This window comes from Sceloporus occidentalis, unplaced genomic scaffold (genome assembly GCF_023333645.1).
Source record: "Sceloporus occidentalis isolate IW3139 unplaced genomic scaffold, rSceOcc1.0.p SCAF_4, whole genome shotgun sequence".
In the NCBI taxonomy this organism is placed as follows: Eukaryota; Metazoa; Chordata; class Lepidosauria; order Squamata; family Phrynosomatidae; genus Sceloporus; species Sceloporus occidentalis.
In genome coordinates this window covers 3,564,196-3,588,886 of record NW_028316984.1, presented here as the reverse complement: position 1 = coordinate 3,588,886, position 24,691 = coordinate 3,564,196, and the positions used below count along the sequence as shown (strand labels likewise).

At 40.9% G+C, this 24,691-nt stretch overlaps 1 protein-coding gene across 1 annotated transcript in view; it reads right to left on the bottom strand.

The window, feature by feature from the left end:
- Nucleotides 1-18,509: 18,509 nt before the first annotated feature.
- Nucleotides 18,510-24,691, bottom strand: part of LOC149313428 (tumor necrosis factor receptor superfamily member 21-like) — a 52,035-nt gene continuing 45,853 nt past the window's right edge. The window contains exons 5-6 of the mRNA XM_089519093.1: nucleotides 22,430-22,649; nucleotides 18,510-20,614 (exon numbers count right to left, since the gene is read on the bottom strand). Of these exons, the coding sequence (XP_089375219.1) occupies nucleotides 20,385-20,614; nucleotides 22,430-22,649 (450 nt within the window). The 3' untranslated portion in view covers nucleotides 18,510-20,384. The remainder of the gene's footprint in view (nucleotides 20,615-22,429; nucleotides 22,650-24,691) is intronic.

The following is a 24,691-nucleotide window of genomic DNA, read 5'->3' as shown; positions in this document are numbered from 1 at the left end:
CTGGTGGGTGACTGGTCACCTGGGTTAGGTGGCCACTTAGGGAAAACAAAGGCTATTTTATTAAGCAAATATGCAAATATGTGCATGTATTGCAAGAATCAACCCCCCCTCTGCCCACCCTCAGCTGCTGTAGTTGTGTGACCAAATAATAATAATAATAATAATAATAATAATAAACAATTTATTTGTATCCCGCTTTTCCTAGAGATCAAAGTGGCTAACAACAATCAAATTATGACCGAAGCCATAGTACAGTATAAATAGTTAAAAAATACAATTACAAACACACTAAAAAACAAAACAAAAAAACCCCTGAGTACTCCTACCGGCTCCTCCTCCTCCCTTTCAGAAGGGGAGCGGCAAAAACAGAGTCTTGGCGCTCTCTGGGCGCAGTCCCTGGTGTTGTGGGGGGTGGCTCTGGCGTCCCCTACTGCACAAGTGTGCCACTGCGCAACTGCACAGTGGCAGTGCTGTAGATGGTCCGGCAGGGAGTCCTCCAAACTGCAGAGTTGCGCAGGACACAACAGCCAAGGCAGCAGAGGTACAGCCCAGCAAACAGCACAGCCCAGGGGCCCTTCTTGGGGGGCATGGACGAGGAGGGAGCCGGCAAGCTGGTTAATATGCGCCGCTCTCACTGGACACACACACCCTCGCCCTTCCCCCAGGTGTTCCTGGGATAGAAGCTGATATAGTAAACATGTGCTCACAGTGGTAACACCCCATTCCACCGACATTGATACGTAATAGGGCTATTTGGCTTTCTAAACTGATTTCAGTTTGGATTAAAACAGGTGTGTGGGGTAGTAAAGAGGTCAAACAGGAGCAGTGATACTATACAGTGGAACTAGGTTACAGGCCTGATGCAGATTCAGCCCACTATATAGGCACTCTAAAAGGTTAGCCTAAAAATGTAGTCAGTTCATTCTGGGATTTCAGTTGCTGATGCATTTTGCACCCAGACCATAAAGAAGGTGATGTGACAAAAACTCAAGGATGCAACTAAAGCTGTAGTAGGTGTAGCTTGGGCACGTTTGCCAACTCTATCTCCCAGAAGGTCTCTTTGTCCAGCCACTCCAAGACAGCAAGGATTGTTTGGGATCTACAGCAGGGGTCCACTGGCCTATTTTGCTCACCTGTTTCTGTGAGCTCAGATAGGCCGAAAGACAGCAATATAGGAAATCTTCTAACCCAGGGATTTAAATCTTGCTCTTCTAGATCTGAAACTAGTATTTTAATTATGCTCTAAATCCCAAAACAACAAATTCTGTTGCTGTTTATCTGCTAAATAGTCCCAGAAACTACCGTATATTCTGGCGTATAAGACGACTGGGGGTATAAGACGACCCCCAACTTTACAACTTAAAATAGAGTGTTTGGGATACACTCACCGTATAAGACTACCCCTCTCTTCCACGCTAAGTCAGAAAGGAGCTGAAGGCACACAACAACAACAGCAGCAGCAGTGACAGAGGAGAAAGAGGGGGGAGGAGAAAAAAGGAGAAGGAGAAAGAAGAAAAGGAGGGCAAGAGGAGGGAGACTCCACTACACTCTGAGGAAGGAGTGTGTTCCACATTTGAAATAACAGCACACACAACATTATTTCACCCGCCTCAACGACTCCTCCCGCCCTTCCTCTTGGTGCATCTACACTTTAGAATTAATGCAGTTTGACACCACGTTAAGAGCTGCTGCTCCATCCTATTGGAATCCTAGGATTTGTAGTTTTATAAGGTCTTTTGCCTTCTCTGCCCAAAGAATGCGGGGGGGGGGGGGCGCTGATCCAAACTACAAATCCCAGGGATTCTGTATGGATGGAGCCGTGGCACTTCAAGTGGCTCCTATTGGAATCAAAGCCCAGGAAGCTTTGTGCCAAATAGAAACGTGTTAGGCTGCAACTGCACTGCAGAAATAATCCAGTTTGACACCCTTTTAACTGCCCTGGCTCAGTGCTATGGAATCCTGGGAATTCTAGTTTTCTGAGACATTTAACCTTCTCTCTCAGCAAACTTTGGTGTGACAACAAACTACAATTCCCATGATTTCATAGCACTGGGCCATGGCAGTTAAAACAGTACGAAACTGGATTGTCTCTGGAGTGAAGATGCAGCCTGAGTTGGATCCAAGACACACTGCAGAAATAATCCAGTTTGAGACTGCTTTAACTGCCCTGGCTCAGTGCTAGGGAACCCTGGGAAGTGTAGTTTTGTGAGACATTGAGCCTACTCTATCAGAAAGAGCTCTGGTGCCACAACAAACTACAATTCCCAGGATTCCCTAGCAATGAGCCAGAAGAGTTAAAGTGGTCACAAAGTGGATTATTTCTGCAGTGTGTTTTGGACCTTCGTTATTAAAAATGCTCCAGGTCCAATCCATACTGCAGAAATAATCCAGTTTGAGACCGCTTTAGCTGCCCTGGCTCAGTGCTAGGGAACCCTGGGAATTGTAGTTTTGTGAGAAAGAGCTCTGGTGCCACAATGAACTACAATTCCCATGCATCTGAGGAAGTATGCTTAAGTCTAGGAAAGCTGCCAACTTTTCTTTCAGTGAGTCTCAAAGGTGCTACAAGATCTATCTATCATCATCACCATTATTGTTATCATTATTAAATCCAAATGCACCTGCAGAAGTGGACTTAAATTGGCAACACTGATATACTGTAGACTCGTTCTCTGGGGCTGGGATCTGGAAGTGTGGAGGCAATTATTATTATTATTATTATTATTATTCCCTTGAAATTCCCTTGAAAAACCAGTGAATCCTGGGAATTGTAGTTTGTGAGGGTGGGGGGGGGGGCGACCACTGTCTTCAATCTGATTGGCTGTTAGTGTGACTCCATCCAAACAGGATTGGTTGCTCTGTAGCCAGCCTCGCTCTCAGAGTCAGGGTCCCCGGGAAAAGGAGGACAGGAGAGGGAGGGGAGGGAGGGAGCAAGGAAGGAAGGAAGAGAAGAAAAGGAAGAAAAAGGGAAGGAAGGAAGGAAGGAAGGAGGGAGGGAGAGAAGGAAGGAGGGGAAAAGAAAAGGAAGGAAGGAAGGAAGGAAGGAAGGCAAAGGAGGGAAGAAACGGAGGACGACGCTCCTTTGCCTTTGGGAGAAGGCTTTCCTGCCGAGGGCTCTTATGACTCTCTTTAGGACCCAGGGACTTTCCGGCGTACAAGACGGCCCCCAACTTTGGGGAAGATTTTCCTGGGCTAAAAAGTCATCTTGTACGCCGGAAAATACGGTAAGTACCATTGTGTATTAGCTATTATAATCTGAATGCTAAATACTCTATGTTAGCCATCAGTACTGAAAGACTATGCATGCCAACTATCAGATGCTATCAAAACACTACCAAACATCAGATATCAAATATATACTGTATTTATTATGTATCTGTTTAAAGTATTTGGACACTGACTCTTAACCATAGTTTTCAGGACAGTTCAGAACAAAAAACTGAAGTTCACTGAAAGCCTTGATGATCAGCACAAATTTCAGCTAGTATCTGAATATATGGGGCAAGAGGGAGTTCCACAGGGGAAGCACAATATTTGAAAAGCCAACATAACGTCAGCAACTGTCCAATAATGAAATTGAACTATCATGGGATGTGTAATATGAACTGGTGCATTACCAGGGATGATCTGCATTTGTCAGCCTTCAGGGAATGCTGACAATTTGCATGTAAATATGCCTCTAGATACCCATCTGCATCCATATCATCAGTGTTGCCTGGATATATCTTTTGATGTGATTTACATCCCTGCATAGTAATTGCATGTAACAGGATACCAATGAAGACCATCAAATATTCAGTGCACACTTGGTAAATATGTTAATATTTATACCAATATTTGGAATATATCTGACATGAACGTAGGTTTTGAAGAAAAACTTTGAAAGTTCTATCCCAGCTCCAGAAGAATTGCTACTAGGATTTGTTTATATATGGTATTTTATCCCTTCCTTCTCCAAGGAGCTTAAAATCAGCTTTCTAACATGATAACCTGCCATACTGTTCATTTTAGCCATCAGGATGCAGAGGCCTAATGTAGGTCTTTGGCTCTTACTCCTTGTGCTCTGTGCTCATTTTCACAATGTTTAAGTTGGTTCAGCAAATGTCACATTTCTGATTTACAGGCCACACTTCTGTATGTACTGTAATTGACAAACATTATATTGTCAACAAAGACATTAGCCATCCGTATTCTAAATCCTGATCACTGTGTCAATATGCACTCATTAATTTTGGATCTCCTGGTTAGGTTCTATCCAACAGAAGCAAACAAACTCCTTTTTGTGGGGCAACAGCTATGGAAAAATCTTGCTGTTGGGTGAAAGAAACCATATGACTTGGCATCTGTGGACTTCTTCAAACAAGAATTTTCACTTTCCAGGCACTGCCTTGTTTACTGTGAACACAGCAGTCATTTCCTAATCGGACAGTCATACTTTTCCTCTCAAGGCTGCTTTTTAATACCAGTCTGCTAGTTGTTATAAGGCTCCACATGTACAGTGGAAAGATTTCAGTTGTTCCAACAAATATTTGCATTACTGGTAGACTCCATAACTAAAAAACTGGAAAAAATAACTGAGTAGCCTAGGAAAGAGAAGCCCAACCTTCTTTCCAAACATGGTCCATCTGGACCAAAAGGGGGCACTCATGACTGCACTAGTCATTATAGGTCTCCACACATGCTAGCCCTGAACCTGAATATCCTCAAGGACCTGGCAGCATTGGAGACATTTGCCCATTGTGAATGTCTACAGAGAACTTTGCAACTGTGTTTGGCTGAATACAGTTAAAGAGCTCTTGGGGAGGAACATTGTAAATATAATCAAAACTTACAAAGTCCTATGCAGACTTTCACACTTCCTGAAATAAAACACAGGAATAATAAATGTAAAACCTAACTTGATACTAAATATTCCCTTGGCGTCCTACATAGTTGGTCACTTGGAAGAAAAGAAACTGTAATGGATATTTCTGTGAATAGCTTGTCTAAAGAAGTACAGAAAAGGAGAGAGAATTACAGCAAAGCATAATTATTGTACACAATTATCCAGCTTGCATTTTCTATTCTGATTATTCTTATTCTTATTCTTATTATTATTATTATTAACTTTTATTTATAAAGCGCTGTAAATTTACGCAGCGCTGTACATACAATCTTTTTAATTGGACGGTTCCCTGCCCTCAGGCTTACAATCTAAAAAGACACGACACAAAAAGAGAAGGGAGTGGTGGTGGGGAAGGGACCTCTCTAGTAGCATAATACATATAAAGTACATGGCAATACAGGAAATGATTCAATAAAACAGGCAACAAAAGAACATCAAATAGCAAGTGACAGTTATGCAATGCCTGGGAACGCTTCCCTGAACAGGATGGTCTTCAACTCCATTTTGAAGCTGGTTAAAGAAGTGATGGCTCTTGCTTGTGGGGGAAGAAGGTTCCAGGAGTGAGGGGCAGTGAGTGAAAAGGGGCGAATCTGAAATGGGGCAAAGGAAATCCTGGGCTGGGACAGCAGACCTTGACTACCAGAGCGGAGGGCCCTAGTGGGAAGGTGAGGGGAAATAAGGTCTGATAAGTAAGGAGGGGCCAGTCCATGGAGGGCTTTAAGCGTCAACAGTAGGAGCTTATACTGAATGCGGAAAGGGAGGGGGAGCCAGTGAAGGGATGCCAACACAGGAGAGATATGGTCAGAGCGGTGAGTGGAAGTGATAATGCATGCAGCTGAATGCTGGTCAGAAATTAAAGGACGGAGGTGAGAAAGAGGAAGCCCAGCCAGGAGGACGTTACAGTAATCAAGTCGTGAGACCACTAGGGCATGGACCAGGATCTTGGCAGGATTTGGGAGGTTAATAAATCAGGATAGAGGTATAATTTTAATTTTGCTAGTTGTGTATGTCACAACTATTACCATTACATTCAGTGATATACAGGAATTACAATTTATTAATAAATTAGTACAAAAACAATACTAAGGATTCTGAATTGTGTGGTTTAAGAGGAGCTCAATGGTGGTGGTAGGGGTTTTGCCACTGAGGGTAGGTCAGGTCCACATTAAGGGCACGAACTGTGTGTCCTCTGTTGTTGCCCTCTAGTTGGGGAAGGGAACCAAGAGAGATGCTGGGAGTTGTTGTGAGGCACTTGACAAAACCTTTGACTCACAAGAGCCACTTTTGCTCTCTGGTGCTGCTGCCATACTGTAGAATTAAAGCAGTCTGGCACTGCTTTAACTTCCATGACTCAGTGCTATGGAAGTCTGGGATTTGTAGTTTGCTGTGGCACCCAGGCTCTGTGGGTTTGTGGGTTAGTCTGGGTTTGCATGTATCCCAATGTACTCTGTTATTTTTGCAGTGGCTTACAGCTAAACGCAATAAAAAATATCTCACATCATGAATTATCAAAGCGAGCGTCTATGTCTATCCTAAGATCTGTTTGAAATTTGAGAAGTTACACTGGGTGACAAACTAGGACAAGACGCTTAGGTAAAGAAAAACTTTTGGGCCCATCTTGATGCTCTGTAGTAGCCTCAACAGAGGGTCTTCCCTGTCCCTGGATCCCAGCGCCATTTGCACTCAAGCCCTCCTTTGACCCCTTTCATATCTTCATATCCCTCCGCAAATGAAGGCCAGTTCATCTGGTTGTAGAGACTTGAATAACGTTCCCTTCCACTCTTTTCCCTCTATCTTGGGCTTCTCAGGCACCCTCATAACAATTTGTGCTCTGTTTTCACTAGTCTGGGCACCATCCTCCATTGGGGAGAAGTGTAGTGGTTTATGCATAGGACTAGGACTCTGAAGACCAGGGATCAATTCTCTGCTTGGCCATGGAGATCCATTTGGTGACCTTGGGGGAGTCACATACTCTCAGCCCCAGAAAACCTGTGATAGGGTCTCCTTAGGGTTGCCATAAGTCAGAATCTATTTGAAGGCAAAGAACAACAACAAGATTGAAGACAGTAGGAAAAGAGGAAAATGGCATTCCAGATGGATAAACTCAATCAAGGAAGCCACAGTCCTGAATCCACAAGACTTGAGCAGGGTGGTTGAGGATACAGTGATTTGGAGGTCTCTCATTCATAGGGTCATCAAAAGTCAAATTCAGCTTAATGGCACTTAACATCATCTTCTGTTTAACCAGGTGGTGGACCTTAGACATTCTTTTGCAGTCTTCCTGCCCAATGACAAAATGTAGTTATCTAGAGAAACTGTTTAAAATCCAGTGCAAGATTAACAGTCAAATCTGGGAATTGAACAGGTCAGATCAAACTCAGCTGCCATCCATAGAAAAGAACTGGGATTACAAACCTCTTAGTTCTTATGTGTTGATCTCCTTATTCAGCCACTGAAAAGGTCCTCTTTTTTGCTGTTCTAATCTGCGCAAGAGATTCTGGTTCTGAAAGGTTGTTCTGCTTACAGCTCCTGGATGGTTCTTGTTGAAACATTGCTAGATCATTGAGGCAAGTATGAGGTTTTGCCCAGCATATTTTAAGTTAAAATCACTAAAGCAAGAACCTCACTTAGCTCAAACCAGAGGTCACTCTTTCCGAGAAAGTAGAACCTGGGGTTTCAGGCAAAGAATCTCATCAGCCTAATGTCTTTCCTAAAGCATTGGCTGCAAGGCCAACAACCTCCTTGGAAATCTTTAAACAGAGGCTGGATGGCCACCCAGTCGGATATGCTTTGATTGAGAGTTCCTGCATGGCAGAAGGGGGTTGGACTGGAGGACCCTCGTGGTCTCTTCCAACTCTACGATTCTATGAACCTCCCCGATGTATCCTTCTCTCAGATCTCTGCCAAAGATTTTTCTTCCTTTGCCAGCTAGAATTAGTCGTCTCCAACCTCTCTTCCAGAAGGTTCTAACTAGAGTAAACCCAGAAAAAAAATTTGTTAGGCTAATTCTATTTTTGGAGAGTCTTTTATCGGTTGGCAGTTCCCCTATCGATGTCTTTTTCTCTAATGTGTCTGTGCACAAGTGTGTGAGGGCAAGATATTTGCCCACCTCTCTTCCTCTCTCACCATAAACCTTTCTTTCCCCCCTTCTCCCAATTGTTTAGCCACAGCTCCTACTATCTCCTGTATAAATCCACCTTTCTGCATCTCACCCAGTAACTGCTTGTCTTAGAACTCTCCAAGTCCTTGCAAGTTTGCTTTTTTTGGGTTAATACTTCCCCATTTGAAGGAAATTTATTTTTTAGATGCGTGTGTGTACTGAATTTCTGATACTAACACTACTTTGGAAGGCCACCAATCAAAATGATCAGTTAAAGTTTCTCCATTTAGAAAATGGGGGGATTGTAACAAAATATTGCAGATAATGCATGTCTAGCTGAGAGAAATTGATTCCCCATACTGCAATAGACACTTTTGCCCTTTGATATTCCTGGCAGTGTTTAATATGAAGTGTCTGAGAACACTCTGACCTGCTAAGTAGTTCCAGAGAAGCAAGTGTAAGGGCACAGCTTTAGGCACCACTGAGAGGGTGGTGGTGGTGGTGGTCTAAAAATATGTGTCAGAGAACTACTGCTGCTGCGTTATATTGGCACAGATGTGTAACAGGTGCCCATGGGACATAAGTAATAAAACCTCCTCAAATGTCATGCTTTGGGCTTACCCACTATGGGCTGTGGGTGCAGAGTTGCTAGAAGTACAGAATTCCCCAAAGAAAACTAGGAATCTGTAAAAGAGACTTAGGGGCTGTACAGACCGGCTATTAAGGCTGACCTGGGGTCGGAGTCAGGGTGTGGCATGACTCTGCCCCCAGGGTGGCATGATGCTATGTGCTGCACCACAGAACTGGCAGTGTCACGGCACTCCTCTGGCACTGTGTCTACGTGACACAGTGCCAAAGGAATGTGGAAAAGCCATGGTGCAGAAAGGAGCCACTATTAGTGCATTGCTGGAAAGATTCGGGCTGCGGCATGCGGTTGCCATGGCCCTGATTTGGCTCTAAAAGAGGCGGTCTGTATGGCCCCTTATTTTGGTAAACTGGGCTACTGTTTGCAGCAGATACTGTGTGGATCATTCTCTGAGTGAACATGTTGGAAGGCAGCATGTGTCTGGGAAACAGGTGTGCATAGAATCATAGGGTTGGAAGAGACCAAAAGGGCCACCCAGTCTAACCCACTGTCATGCAGTTACACTACCAGGAATATCAAAGGGCAAAAGTGTCTATTGCAGTATGGGCTTTAACTGTATGGGAAATCTCAGTCAAAGCATCTCCGACAAATGGCCATCCAGCCTCTGTTTAAAGACCTCTAAGGAAGGAGACTCCACTACAGTCCGAGGAAGGAGTGTGTTCCACTGTCGAACAGCCCTTACTGTCAGGAAGTTCCTCCAAATGTTGAGGTGGAATCTCTTTTTGTGGAATTTGCATCCATTGCTCTGGGTCCTAGTCTCTGGAGAAGCAGAAAACAAGCTTGCTCCCTCCTCAGTGTGACAGCCCTTCAAGTATTTAAACAGGGCTATCATATCACCTCTTAACCTTCTTTTCTCCAGGCTAAACATCCCCAGCTCCCTAAGTCGTTCCTCGTAGGGCATGGTTTCCAGACCCTTCACCATTTTGGTCACCCTCCTTTGGACACGCTCCAGTTTCTCAACATCCCTTTTAAATTGTGGTGCCCAGAACTGGACACAATATTCCTGGTGGGGCCTGACCAGAGCAGAATAGAGCGGAACTATTACTATACCTCTATTGATGCAGCCTAAAAGCACACTGGCCTTGTTAGCTGCCGCATTGCACTGACGACTCATGTTCAATTTGTGGTCTGCTTGGACTCCTAGATCCCTTTCACATGTAGTCTTGTTCAGCCAGGTGTCCCCCATCCTATATCTGTGCATTTCATTTTTCCACCCTAAGTGCAGCACGTTACATTTCTCTGTGTTGAAATTTATTTTGTTAGCTTTGGCCCAGCTTTCTAATCTATTAAGGTCATTCTGAAGTTTGATCCTGTCCTCTGGAATATTAGCTACTCCTCCTAATTTGGTGTCATCTGCAAATTTGATAAGTATGCCCCCAATTCTGTCATCCAAGTCATTGATAAAGATGTTGAATAACACTGGGCCCAGGACAGAGCCCTGTGGGTCCCCACTGGTCACTTCTCTCCAGGATGAAAAGGTGCCATTGTTGAGCATGTGGGTTCAAGCTCTTGTTTAACACATAAAATATGTTGAGTAGCTATGAACACATCTTTACATCTCTACCTCAGTTGGAATGATGAAGGGAGGTAACTATCTATGATGGTCCCAAGTATCCTAGGGGGCAGGCTAGGCAGCACATATGCTAAAAGCTAAATATAGGTATCTGACTATGGGCAAATTGAGCACCATTGCAAAAAAGATGTTTCTTCCAGACTACACAGTTCAGAAGCTGGGACCCATACTATACTTAGAATACTTAATTGGAACCTCATTTACGCAATTTCACTGGGTTTCTTATTCATTGCCTGTAAGAACCTATGTTAATAGCACTTGTACTTGAAGTGTTAACTTTATCCAAGATTGTTTATATTCACATGACTGTTAGGATCCATAAAATTGTATCAAACTCTCATCCATTTCAAAATGAATAAGCCTTACTCCCCCTTCCTTTCCTTTGTAAATGTGTATGTGATGAGGAACCCTCTTCAGGGCCAGTGGGGTACATGATATCAAGACAGGCCTTCTTTGCCTCATATTTAGTCCTATGTGTGGAAAATGTGTAGAGTGGATCAAGTGAACATGCCTTGGGTGGAAAAACACCAGTGATACTTTGTGAGGGGTGCAGCACACCATTGCAGCCACAATGGGAAGGAAACCAATTTGTCACACTATTCCCAGACCAGTTACCATTCTACCAGTTTTTATTCTCTGCTGTTTTGCCCCCCCCCCCCCAGCACTATACAATTCAGGGATAGTGGAACAGACACCAACAAGCACCATATGCTGCTGTTGGGACACACCAGCCCCCTTCCATTTTTAGGGCAGTTTTGTGTGTTGTTGTTGCTTTTTGCTTGAAGTCCAGTTTATGCCCTAAAACCAGCAGTAGTCTCACCTTTTGGCAGTTGGACTCACTAGCTGTCCACAGTGAAATCTAGAAAATCTCAGCAGAGAATGTATTGTCTAAGTTGTCCGGTTTGCTACCTTCAGATGTTGTTTCAAGCATGGCACTGAAAAATATCATGTTCAGTAGGCAGAATATCCAGTTTCTATATATGGATGTTTCTTTTTCTCCCAAGGCCTTGGTTTTGGTATGATTTTAAGGATTAAATATTCTTACCAAATGTAGTAGTCCCACATTTCAAGCAACTACAATGTGTGGCTGAGGTTGTGAAATGTCCCAACTTTTGCATCGAGAAAGATTCTAATGTTTTGCCTTACATTGTGGTAGCATGGTTAAAATTCAGAATTTGACTTGCTCGGGAGCTAAAATTATAGTGCTGAAATGAGAGCAAAAGTTGTTATTCCAGGTCATGTCAAATGTTCGGTTTTGGAATGCAAACAATTTGCAAATGGCTCCTAATCTGAGATTTTAACCCAAATAAAAGGAAGTACTGCAAGAGACAGTTTGGGGACAATGAAAAAAAACCATGAAGATAATAGATTCATTGATGGCTAACCTATGTGGGATACAGATGTATGCTAGGATAGTGGTGTAAATGTTTAATTCATTGTAACCAGTGAAATGTGATTTGTAGTTTTCGTTGTACAAAATACTATAAAAACTTGGTTCATTTTAGAATCGAGGTCCCAGTAATTTGAAAGAATTTCCTGCTGGGAACAACAGCTGCAGCTAAAAATAAACAATTTTTCCTTTCCAATCGACTCCTTGGTCTCCCTGCTGATTTCTGGTTAAAATTCTGGTTTTAAGATGTTCAATAATCTATAACAGCATATGGCATAGACCTTTTCCATGAGACTGAGAAAGGACAGGAAGGAGCATTTTGTCTCAAAGACAGATTGTTTCAAATGGCTCACATGGGGTGGACTGCTGTAGCTATTCTTCTGTACTTATCCTCTTATCTCTGGCCCTCTCCCACCAAGCTAATCAAAAAGACATCCACACACACTTGTTTTCAGTCCTCCTTTTCCACTCTCCTTCCGTTCTTACTGCAGAGTAAGAGTGGCATCAAATGCTACTGCAGTATGCACAACTGCTGCATAAATGTGCTTGTAAAGTGGCAGAATTTGTGAACAGAGCATGTGAACAGAGGGACAAAGTTATTCTGGGCTGAATTATCTTAAGGGCATTCTGTCCTATCAGACGGTAAGAACTTTCCTACACACCCGGCCCAAATATATAACGAACCAGGTGGTAAAACAGTTACAGCATTAATGTCCCAAAGTGAACTGTGACAGATGGTTGGAGCATCTACAATTTTTAGTTTAAATATATCTTAATTGCCATGAAGAGAGGCACTCATTGATCTAGTTTTCAAAGTGATGATGCAACTGCTGTGTAGCAAGTAGAAGTCAGATTCCTGAATGTTTTATTGGTGAAGGAATAAAAAATGTGGCACTCACACTGCCTACTTCTGTGACTATAAAACAAGATATTAATTCCTGGTTAATGGGGTGGAAGTGGCAGGATCATTAGGTGGGAGTGGCATGTCCTCCTCCTGTTTGTTATACAGTAGAAAGGGGAAGCCAAGTGTACACAGACATGCATTCTAGACTTTGAGAAAGGTGAGTTCAGTAGACATAAGGAAATACTGAGAGTGCTCCTGTGGTCAGGAATACTAAAACAGCAGGGAGTTCATGGCGGATGGGAATTTCATAAAAGTGAGATATTGAAAGCACAATTTCAAACAGTTCTAATGAGAAGAAACGATGAGAGGTATGAGACCAGGATGGATGTCTAAAGAACTTTCAACTGAGCTAAAATTTAAAAGGAACATGTAAAGAAATGGAAAAGGTGGAAATCACCAAAGAGGAATTCAAACATGTAAACAGCATATGCAGGGCGAAAGTCAGAAAGGCTAAAAAGCAGAATCTCAGGCTGTACAGTAACTGTTGCTAGTAGCAATGGTTTCCAGCTCTTAAAACTTTTAGAAACAAGCTTTTGGTTTTGAAACAACATCCCTCCATGTGTTAAGAGAGCCCATATATGGGACCACAACAGTCTGGAGTGAAATTAATTTTTTGCTTTACCCAGTCATACGGTAAAGGAGACTGTCAGTAGATATGAACTAAATAATAATCTGTGCCATTGCTATTTGTTTGCTAAGATTTCCAGTCGAACTGGGTAGACCTTCATAGCGCTTGGAAATAACGAATTAAATTTGCTACATGCTTCCAAAGATACAGTGCACCTGCGTTATACGCAGGCACGTTTTAAGGGGATTCCAGCATACGCTGGAAGCCGCGACAGAAGTGAGGGAGGCGTGCACTGGAAGGAAACAATGGTGTGCGCTCCTGCACACTACCGCCACACCTCTGCAGGCACGAGCCCCATTCATTTGAATGGGGCTTGAGCATCTGCATTTCTTCCTTTACACGGAGGGGATCCGGAACGGATCTCCCACATAAGGGAAGGGTGGACTGTATGTAGTTTCTCAGAATGGGATCACTTGTTAAAATGGTTAGTTATGGGCCCAAACAGACAGGCCAAAATAAAGCTGCTTCTGATCACTTTGGAGGTATGTTATTTAAATGGCACACAGATCATAAGAGGCCAGAAGCTGTGCCAAAGCTGTGCTCCAGTCCTTAGGACTAGAGCGTGGCTTTGGCACAGTTTCCGGCCTCTTACGATCTGTGGGCCATTTAAATGGCATAGCACCAAAGTGACCCGAAGCAGCTTTATTTTGGCCTGTCTGTTCAGGCCCTAGGTTAATTTGCTTTCCCTTCCACCCAGCATGGTTAGCATTCATGCTTACACTGCTAACAAAACTGACAAATAATGGTTTCTAGTAGGATGATCACACCATTTGGTGCTAACTTGATTCTTTGGTGGGGGTGGCTTTGTCTGTTTGCTTCCTGGGAGGAAAAGGGCAAAAAGCTGGACAGAGATTCTGGAAGATTGGGCCAGAGTATAGGTGCTAAAAATGGGAAATGGCCATGATAACTATGTGTGTTGCAGCATATGTACTGCAACATTGGTCTGGAGCCTCTGCTTCCTGATTTCAAGTGAGCAGAAAGAGGCAATCATTCGACCACACAGGAAAAGTCCAACATATGCTCAGAGGCACTCAAAATTCTTCTGCTTCACCAGCTAATCTTTGCAGCCCCTTGATATAGCACTTTACTGTTCTCCCACTGGAATGAACACATTGTTCCCTATTAAACTTTATCAATCCAGATAACTAATCCATGGTGTTAGAAGGGTGTAAGGTATTGGTGGTGCAAGTGAATGAGAATGGAAAGAAGATAAATGCATATCAGTGACAAAACCTAGAACGATAAAGGAGTTACCAGTGACAAAGTGTAACTGCAAAGAGATCTTGCAGCACCTTTGAGACTAACTAAAAGAAATTGGTAGCATGAGATTTCGTAGACTTTCTCAGATGCATTTGGTGGCGTGGAAAGTCCAGGGATAGACCTATATAGAAGTCTGTGTATGGAATTGCCCATAGGGATGGAAATCTTGGTGGTTATGATGAGGTGACAAGTCCACTTTTAAGAACGGTCAGATTTCCATATTCTGAACTTTAGGACAGTCTTTTTTCAACCAGGCAATTCCTAGGTATGTTGCACTACAATCCTACCATCTTCAGCCACATCTCCAAACTAGAGGACACGGTCTGTTGTCCAGTGTGGAAAGTGCCAGATTGGGGAAGACAGTTTAAAAAGTACAAAAAGAAGACTGATAGAATCAATAACAAAATGTGTGATTGGGGGAGCATAAACATGTCATTGGCTGTAAATCCCATGGTTTTAAGCAGAGGTAGACAACTGCAGCAGGGTATATGTGTGTGTCACTTTTTAGGTTGTTCAAGTGCTTCTAGGGCATAACATTTTGGAGTTTTGTGTGTTTTCTGAAGCTAAACATTGAAAAACATTGTTGTGTGCCTTCAAGTCAATTCCAACTTATGGCAACCCTAAGGTGTACCTATCACTGCATTTTCTGGGCAATATTTGTTCAGAGGAGGTTTGCCTTTGCCTTCCTCTGACTGAGACTGAATTAATTTACAGGCATTAGAATACCTAAAAATTACAATAATTTAATTTAATGCCAGTAAGTGGCAGCCTGATGTTTCAGGAGCAGCAAGGCTGAAGAATTATTCATGGCTCCCTTTCAGAATGAAGGAAAACTCCAAATGCCCAGAGGCAAAATAGGTAGGCGGATGTGGTAAATGCTTTATAGGGGTGTGCCTTCAGCTCTTGGGTTTCCTGTTACACCTTGCAAATACTAGGTAAGGAGAGCAAAAGCTCCACTTGCGCTCCCCTCCCCCCCATTCAAGCCAATTCAAATATTCCTCAGAGAGCAGCCTGCTTCATTGAGCAAAGAACAGTAAATCTCACATCCTTCTCCCTCCCCCTCTGCTGCAATGCTTGCAGAGAATGCTGCTGACAAATGCTGCAGACTCCACTTCAACAGTAGCAACAAGCGGAGAGAAAGCTGCATGCAAGAGGGATAAGGACAGGCAAGAGAGAAAGGCAGCAAGTTGGAGGATTACCTTGGCTCCAGTGCTTTTCCATCTGTATCTAAACTTGAAAAAGCAGATTTTCTATCACAACCATATTTTTCCCCTAATAGTAGGTGGAGAAACTACTGCAATAATACTCCATAGAGATTGATAACAGTGCTAATGTCATATACTCAAACTGGCCTCAGGAGATTACTGAAACAGTTTAGGGATGGCTGTAAGCAACATTTATTCACTTTAAATTTTGAGAAAACCAAAATTAGGGGTCTTGTCATTAGTTGTTATTGGTACAAGTGATATGTTTTAAGAATTTGGCAGTGGGGTTTCACCAGTCAGGCTGTTGGACAGAACGTATTAATTAGGCTAAATTGAAACTGAAAAAGCTATGTTTGGCATTAGCAGATTTGCCAGATCTAGGGGAGGGTGCATTGTTCCAACTGTGGAAATTTTTAAAATAAAACTTACCAAATTATATGGAGGTGCAATATGGGGGAAATGTTAAGTTACAATCACATAGGCTCTCCTCCTTTGACAGTCTTTGTCAGACTTAGAACTATCACACACATTCATAATGATTTTAGTGCGCAAAGTAATAAATTAGTGTTTGAAAAATTTATTTTTTTACCCCTTCTGAATTTTTCATATTAACATCCAATAGGCTGAAATCCAACTGATGGAGGAGTTTTACTAAATTTAATTTAGTTAGTAAGCTTGGGTTTTCAGAAAATTTATTCAGCAAGCTTACATTTTCAAAACAGTATGTAATGACTCTTGGTTTCTGTACTGCTAAGCTCTCTCATAAAGGCTGAGCAATTTGACTATGCAAACACATCTAAGATTATTACATAACCATGAGAGTATATATTTTGATATGACCCATGGATAGGTCGAGGGTACAACCTAGTGTCATGTAATAAAACATGTAAATGATGAAACAAATAAAAAAGATTCCAAAGAACTGACAAAATTATTACAGGCATAATTGTTTGTGCTCACCCTAAAGGCTGGATGGGTGACAGAGTAAAGGGACTCAGTGCTTCTTTTAGGTGTTTCGAGGAGAGACTAAGCTCTCACTTTTCACCAGGGGATGGTTCCTTTTTTTTTGATAAGGGTTAAAGTACAGTAGTTACATTGACCCATGAGTTAATTTTTTGGCTAAAATTTCTAGACTTTCATATGAGTATATACAGTGGTCCCTTCTTTTACATGGGGGATCCGTGCACACTGTACAGTAACAATACAAATGTAAAGTATATGTTATTATAATTATATCATATTATTCTAAATTATATATTATGCTGTATGCTGAATTATAAGCACAAATACTATACAATAATACTGTAAGAGATGCACTGCCCACAATCTATGACGCATCACAACAACTGGACACAGTGAAGCACTGCTCACAATCCAAAAGATCAAAGGTTGAATGCAGACTGAATAATCAAAAATGATGCAATCAGAGAGAGGGAGAGACTTTGCAAGCAGCACTCACGTAGTTCCAAGCAAACCCCCATAATCAGTTAGGCACCTTTTTCCCTCTCTCAGCTCACTTTGTAAGAAGCAGGTGTGCATGTGTGCAAGAGTTCCAAAGTGAGCCTATGTACAAGCTAGAAGTATTCACAAAAGAGTGGAGCCCTCATCAAATGAATGGAACTTGTCTACAATTTACAACTGTTGAAACAGTGGCATGGCAAAAAATAAGTCAACAAAAAGTAGGGGATGTCTTCAAAGCAAAGTATGACTGAATCGTATTGATGTGAGTTTAAGAAAAACACATCACTACAACCATAATCCAAGTTTATGCTCCAACTACAGAGCCAGAAGAAGAAACTTGGTAGAGTCCTGAAGGAAACTGATCACACGTCGAAAGGATCAACAAATGAAGCAGGAGAGCGACTGACTGAATTTTGCAGGGCCGACATTTTCTACATCTCAAACACATTTTTCAAGCATTTTAAAAAGCAACTGTATACACGGACATCACTTAATAGCCAATAAAGAACTCAAATAGACTACGTAATTGGAAGCTGAAAACTGAGAAGCTCCATTCTCTTCACAAACATGCCCAGGAGCATATTGGGGCACAGACCATGAACCAAAAATTAGAGTAAAGAAAATGAAGAACACTAAACCACCTATTGTGCCAAAGTACAACCTGATGAATATCCCTTTAAAATGTAACAAAACAATGGCTCACAGATGGGACACAACATACATTCCAATCCCCAAGAAAGGGGACACCAGGGATTGCAGTAATCACAGGACTATCGCATTAAATTCCCATACAAGTAAAGTGATGCTCAAAATAGTACAAAGAATTTTAGCATATGTGGAGTGACAGCAGTCAAGAAATCAAATTAGGACTTGGAAGGACAGCTATGAAGGAACTAGACAAGATCTTGAAGTGTAAAGATATATCACTGAATATTAAAGTTAGGAAAGTCCGTGCCATTGCATTTCCCATGACTACTTATCTGAAAACTGGACAGTGTGATAAGAAGAAAATCAACTAATTTGAAATGTTGTGCTGGAGAAGATTTCTACAAATACACTGGATTGTAAAAAAGACAAAGATCTGGGTTCTAGAGCAAATCAAACCACAATTCTCCCTAGAAGCCAAGATGACTGAACTGAGATTGTACTAAGACTTTGGTATGTCATGAGAAGATATGACTCACCAGAAAAGACAATAATGCTTGGAAAGATGGAAGGCAGTGGAAAAAAGAGGAAGACCACATTCCATATGGAGAGACTCAACCAAGGAAGCCACAGCCCTGAATGTGCAAGACCTGAGCAGAGCTGTTGAGAATAGCATGATCTGGAGATCTCCCATTCATAGGATCACCTTTAGACAAAATTGACTTGACAACAGTTAAGAACAACAAACTGTGATTATTAAAAAAAGGCCTTCAAAAGGACTTGCTTGAATATATTAGCCATTGCTGAATTAGATGGTCAATATAAAGGGGCTTACATTGATGTGATTTTTGTTTTGGTAATGATACATTTGTTGAAGACCTAATGCAAGTGATATTTTGGTGTCATACATTTAGTTAAGCAGGAAAAACATTTGCAGCTCATTTTAGGAAAACATCCAGGAGGAAGAGATCAGGACAATCTTATGACACTATCATCAGATAACGATAAATTTGTCATATTTTGAATGGCAAGGCTTACTACCCAAGGAATTAAGTTTACTAGTAAGTTAAAACCTAAAATGTCGCTTACAGACAAAATTACCCGTTAGCATACATACTTCATGCTGGGTTTTAGAATTGGCAATATCTGAAATCAAAGTTGTTAACTGCAGAATGCCTTCAAGGCATGGCACGGCACGGCACGGCGTGTGTCTGAAAGGATCCAAAACATCCAGCATGACATTTTAAGCACAAAACCTGTTGCACTGATTCAGTTTAAAGCTATTTGTACTCTGATTTCCAGCTTTCATATCTCTGCATTGTTTTAAGGTGTCATTTTTATGGGCGAGACCAGATCATGCAATGTATATTCTCTGGTTACTATCACTTTGTGCACATTAAATATTGAGCTAAAGCCATCTCTTTACCATTGGGAGAATTTGAAACCACAATTGCCTACTGATTCAATCTTGCAGCCTGAACTGTTATTTAAGAAATGATAAGAGGTTATGACAGAAATATTAACACATAGCAAACACCTATTATTTATTAATAAATTAGTACACCAGAAGGCAAGTTCTTCCAAAATCCTACCATCACTACCCTGCAATCAAGGAAGCAAATGCCACCTTGTGATATCATCTCCAAAATAAGCATTACTGTATACCAGTTGTTTCTGGAGCATAGTAGTTGCAAATATAATAGAGGCAAGTTTCTTGCAATGCAGCATTTTAATAAAAAGTGAAGTGTGTTTGGAGTGGGAAATGCTAAGACCAAGTGAGGCCTCTGAAACATATCTATTGGCCACATCTGTATAAAAAATGCACCCACCCACCCAACCACACACACACACACACAACAATGTTAAAGCACAGATCAGTAAATCTTATAGAAGGATAAATGTGGCACCACCAGGGTTCTTCACTTTCCAGAGTCCAGCTCCAGGTGCTACTCCAAACTGACCAAAATTACCCAACTTGTTGAGATCCTAAAATGGCAAGGCAATATACTCTCATTGTGTTGAGTGTACAGAATTACATTCAGCTGCAGGCCAAAATGTCTTATTGTCTTGAAGGCTGGAGAAGTTACAGTCAAAATGCCTCTGCTTTAGAGCAGCACAAGTCACTAACCATTATCTTCTTTGTCCAGAAGAAAATCATACAATAAATAGTTATGGTAGTAAATTGTCAATACATGTGAATCACTCAGCAGTAGTTTTTTTAAAAGTTCTCTTAAGATAAAAAAAACCCTGATCATATCAACAATGAACAGGACAGAAAATAAGATTTAAAAACACATTAAATGAGGAGTGGGGGTGGGGATTTCATGTAGGGTGGTTTTTTTTTCTTTTAAAAAAAAGCCACCCAAAATTGCTCTGACAAGTTTATGAATAAGCACAAATCTGGACAATTAAGAGAAGATTTGTGTTTTTAAATTATTCCAATAACAAATTCGAATGAGAAATTAAAAGGTTGTAATGAAGAGGGGAAAACAAGATCTTTTAATTCAGATAATAAACATGAAAGGGAGCAAAGGTCTGCAAACTCCCCTTCCCACCCAAGTAAAACCTAGAAGAAAATACTGGCCATGGGTTCTATAAAATATCCTGCCTGCCTGTTGCCTTTACTGAATGCCAAGCAAGTACAAGCTGCAGCCAGAGTGTGGGTGAAGAGAGCATTTGTTGACCATGGTCTAAAGCAGATCAGGTAGGTGGCTATAGACTGAATCCAGGAGTGTCTGGCTCGCTTCTTGGCTTTTGACCCCAGCAATTTCAAAAAGCCGATCCAGCTTATCTTCTGCCTGTTGAATCTGTTCAATAGCATGCAGCTCCTCTGGGTTCAGAATGTGAAGCATGTCATCAAAGATGGGCTGCAGATCACATGGGTCCAGGCGCACCTGGCGCAGCACCGTATCTTTCTTTTCTGTGAAAAGAGGGTATTTCTCTGTTAATCAGAAATTCTCCAAAGTCTGTTACTTTTTCTTAAATTTCTCAGAAGTTCAAACTGAAACCGCAACATAAAGTCAAATTACACTCACCAGCATAATCTGTATTCATGATGCCATGTCCACTCAAATAAACCATAAGCTCCCCATGTGAATCCTACCCATTATATTATGAATTTCCTCCCATCCTGGAACTATCACTGACATGAAATGCCAAGTGGAGAAACTCAAAGTAATGAGGGACATTTACATGGTAACTATGATCCAATGATAGACTTGCTAATCCTCTAAAAGGACTTCAACTATCACTGTAATATCAGATAAGCTCATCTGGGGCACATTATGTAAGTAGGAGTTTTGGTATGTTCGGTAACCCTGCTCATAGAAGCTGCTCTATGAGGACACTTACATGATGCTCCTCAGCACACACTGGTAAAGGACGTCTATGTGCAATTACTCCACAGATGAGTCCACTAGGTGTAATAGCTGAACAAATAATGAATGTTGGGAAAGGAAGAGTCCAATAAGATAATCTGAGTAGAAACTAAATCTTGAAGGGGACATCTAACAGCTTCATTATAGGCCTTCTGGAAGACCTTCCTATATGGACATGCTTCACTTATCTTCAGGGGAGATTTCTCATCAATTCCACCATTCTCACAGGTATGTTTGGTGGGGATACAACAGGAGGACTTCTTTATGGCTACTCCCAGACTGCTGAACTCCACTCTCCTTCTGCCAGCAGGCCAAGATCTCTTTATGCAGACAGGCTTCTGGCCACTGACTGGGGTCTTTCAGTGTTGGTTGCTGTACTTTTCCCCCTCACTGTTCTATTTTAAATTTTTTAAATGCTTTTTTATTCAATACTGTTCTAATATGTTAATTTATTTAATATGAGAGTTTATTTAATTGGTAACTGTTCTTCAGTATTATGATTTTAGCTGTACTATGTTTTAATGTACACTTTAAATTGTCTTGGATTCTCCATAGGAGAAAGGCAGAATAGAAACAAATCTACCTCTCATTCATTAAAGGCCCATTCATAAAACACTTTGTGACCAGCTACTTCTACATCTAGTTGTATTTCTCCCTAACTCAGAACTGAAGGTTTCTGTGGCTAGTTCTCTTTCATTACTGTACTATGTAAGCTACGAATAATGTTAGCTCAGTCAGAAAACAGTAGGCAGCCATGTGTTCAAAACATGCTATAACTTGGGGTAAAGTCTTTCTCACAGCAAGAACACATGTGCATAGATGCCAAAATGGCATCTTTATTCCTTCATTGCTTCCACCAAAATGGCTTAATAAAGAATGACTTGGTGTGGTGTAGCAGCTGGCATGTTAACCTTGGGAAACCCACATTTACATCTCCCTTTAGCAACAAAACCTATTTGGCTGACTTGGTTCAGTTACTATCTTTCTGTAACCTACCTTCTAGGTTCACCATAAGCAGTGGGTTGGGGCTGGGGAGATAATCATATATGCTGCCCTGAGCGTCATCAAATATGGTCAGACTGTACTAATTTAAAAATGTTTGGTCTGTATCACCCCTTTTGTAAAAAACAGCAGTATAAGCCTTCATCCCAGATACTGCAGCTCTCTCAACTTATGTGCAACATGAATAGAAATGCTTAAGAAATGCATGCTGCATTTTCAATGCCAAAATGGAACTGTATATTCCTATTGCATTCCTGCAGATCCTTTTTCACTGACCCTTTAATAGCATTAATTAATGGGACAATGAAAAAATAGTTTTTCACTGATGTGTATTTCATACTGTTGAAACCTGATACCTTTGGTAATAAAAGAGCCTGTTCGACTAAGAGCAGAAGAACCACTGGAAGTTGAATCACAGCGCAGAAGAGGTTCGGACTCATCCACAAAGAAACACTTGCTTTTCTCCAAGGGTGATGGCTCCACAGGGACAATGATTGAATCTGGTTTTGGGTCTGGACTGGGCATGGGACTCAGGGGACCAGAATTTACAGGAAGGGTCAACTTGTCAGCTTCAAGCTGAAAGACAAAGACACAAAAATGTACTAGGGTACTAGAGTTTTAGTAAACTTTTTAGCATTAAGCTACAACATACTGTAAACTCTTGAGAATACAACAGAAAATATGTGATCACAACATAAAGAGCTCAGTGTAGCAAAGATTAACACAATCAGATTAGAAATATGAAAATGGAAAACTTGAGAGGAAATAAGCATCCTAGGGTATGGAACTATCATACAAACTAAAAGCTGCAAACTTGACTATTTTTTCTGAACACTGGCATTCATTTATAGTCTTCATTAAAAAAAGTAAAATAAAATTCTTTTTCTCCACCAGTTAATTATGCACATCTTTGGAGTGACAATTTCTAGGTAATGAAAGAGTGAACCTCACAAATACCTGATTCTACAAATTAAGTGAAAATATACTGCATCTCTAGAACTTGGAATAAATCTTAAACAACAGAAAAACAACAACAAAAATATTTATAAACCTGACTTTATACCTACTTGTTACGTGATTCTGTTATATTTGAAATTTATTATTATAAATAATAATAAAAGGATACAAAAAATATTGGAGCACAGGCAGTCAATAGGTGGTTATGCCCTGGAGTACCTGTAAGAATGTCTAGGCCAATCCACTTCAATGGAATTTGTAACCTCCTCTCCCTCCTTCCTGATAGTATTAAAATTTACTATGAAGTCTTGTCAATGGACAAATAGTTCAAAAATGTAGACTTCAGTGGTGAAAACTTAGAAAACCTGTATTCAGTAACTAGAGGTATGCTCCAGGGACATTCATTGTCGAAACCCACTAGCGTCAACAATGCATACTTAAAAGCAGAAATATTTCATATAATTGGCAAGCACAATTTCTATTCCCCTCTTTACACAAAATATGCCCTCTTTCACTTGTTGCCAACAGACTCCTTGTCTCAGCCACTGGCACCAACCTTCCCAAGGAAATGACCCTGAAGCTGTTCAAGATAGATTTACTCCTTCTCTCTTTTGTACTCTAATGCCAAAGGCATGCAACAACAATATGTTTCCAACCCCACTGCTTGTCCCCAATAAAAATCAGAATACATACCAGCATATAACAAGCAAAGCAATATATGGCAAATAAATATATATGGCAGGCAAGCATATATTTAATGTGACTCCTGGCAGTCAGTCAAAGAAACTCTTCCCTACAACTGACAGTGGAGTCAACAAAAGGAGGAAGACACTGCTAAATGTCTCAACATATAAAATTAGATGAATAATAATTTTTAAAATAACATTTTATTTTTAAGTTCTGAACTAAATTACTACTTTTAAAACACTCCTTTTTAAAAAAACATAATATTAAATTTATCTCTTGATTCTTGTATTGTTATGTATTATTTATAGGTATTATGCTATTATTTCTTAGAATGTACACCATGGGCAGGTTTACCTTTATGTATTTTATTGTTTGTATGTACAGTGCTGTGTAAATCTACAATGCCATATAAATAAAACATAATAATAATAATAATAATAATAATAATAATAATAATAATAAGAGCAATATACAAAATAACACAACCCTCCCCCCCCCAGTGTAAAGTAAATCTCTGAGACTGAGTTAATGAAACATGGACATTCACTTATGTTTTTGCTAGTCTGTCAATTAATGAAAAGTAATGACCAGTTCTTGCTTCAGTTTCTAAGCTTTCATTTTCTGTTTCTCAACAGAATAAAGTTACATGGAATATACACAAGGATTCTGGCTGAGTGAGACTGTCCTCATGTGGGCAGACTAGGCCAAAGGAGGCAGCAAACTTAGTTAAGGTAAAGACAATATAGGACTGAAGGATGTTCTGCTTTGCCCAAAGGCCAGGGCAGGGAGAAAGGGGGGTACACAGACCTCATAGATAGGTTAACTATGGGGGTGGAGAAAAGATGAGGAAAGGATTGGTGTAGAGCTGTTCAGAAAGGCACACAGAAAATAAAACTAAAGCTGACTCAGGGCAAACTGGAAGATGAAGGCGCTTGGTGATTACCAGCAATTGAAAACACTAATAGGAAAATCCC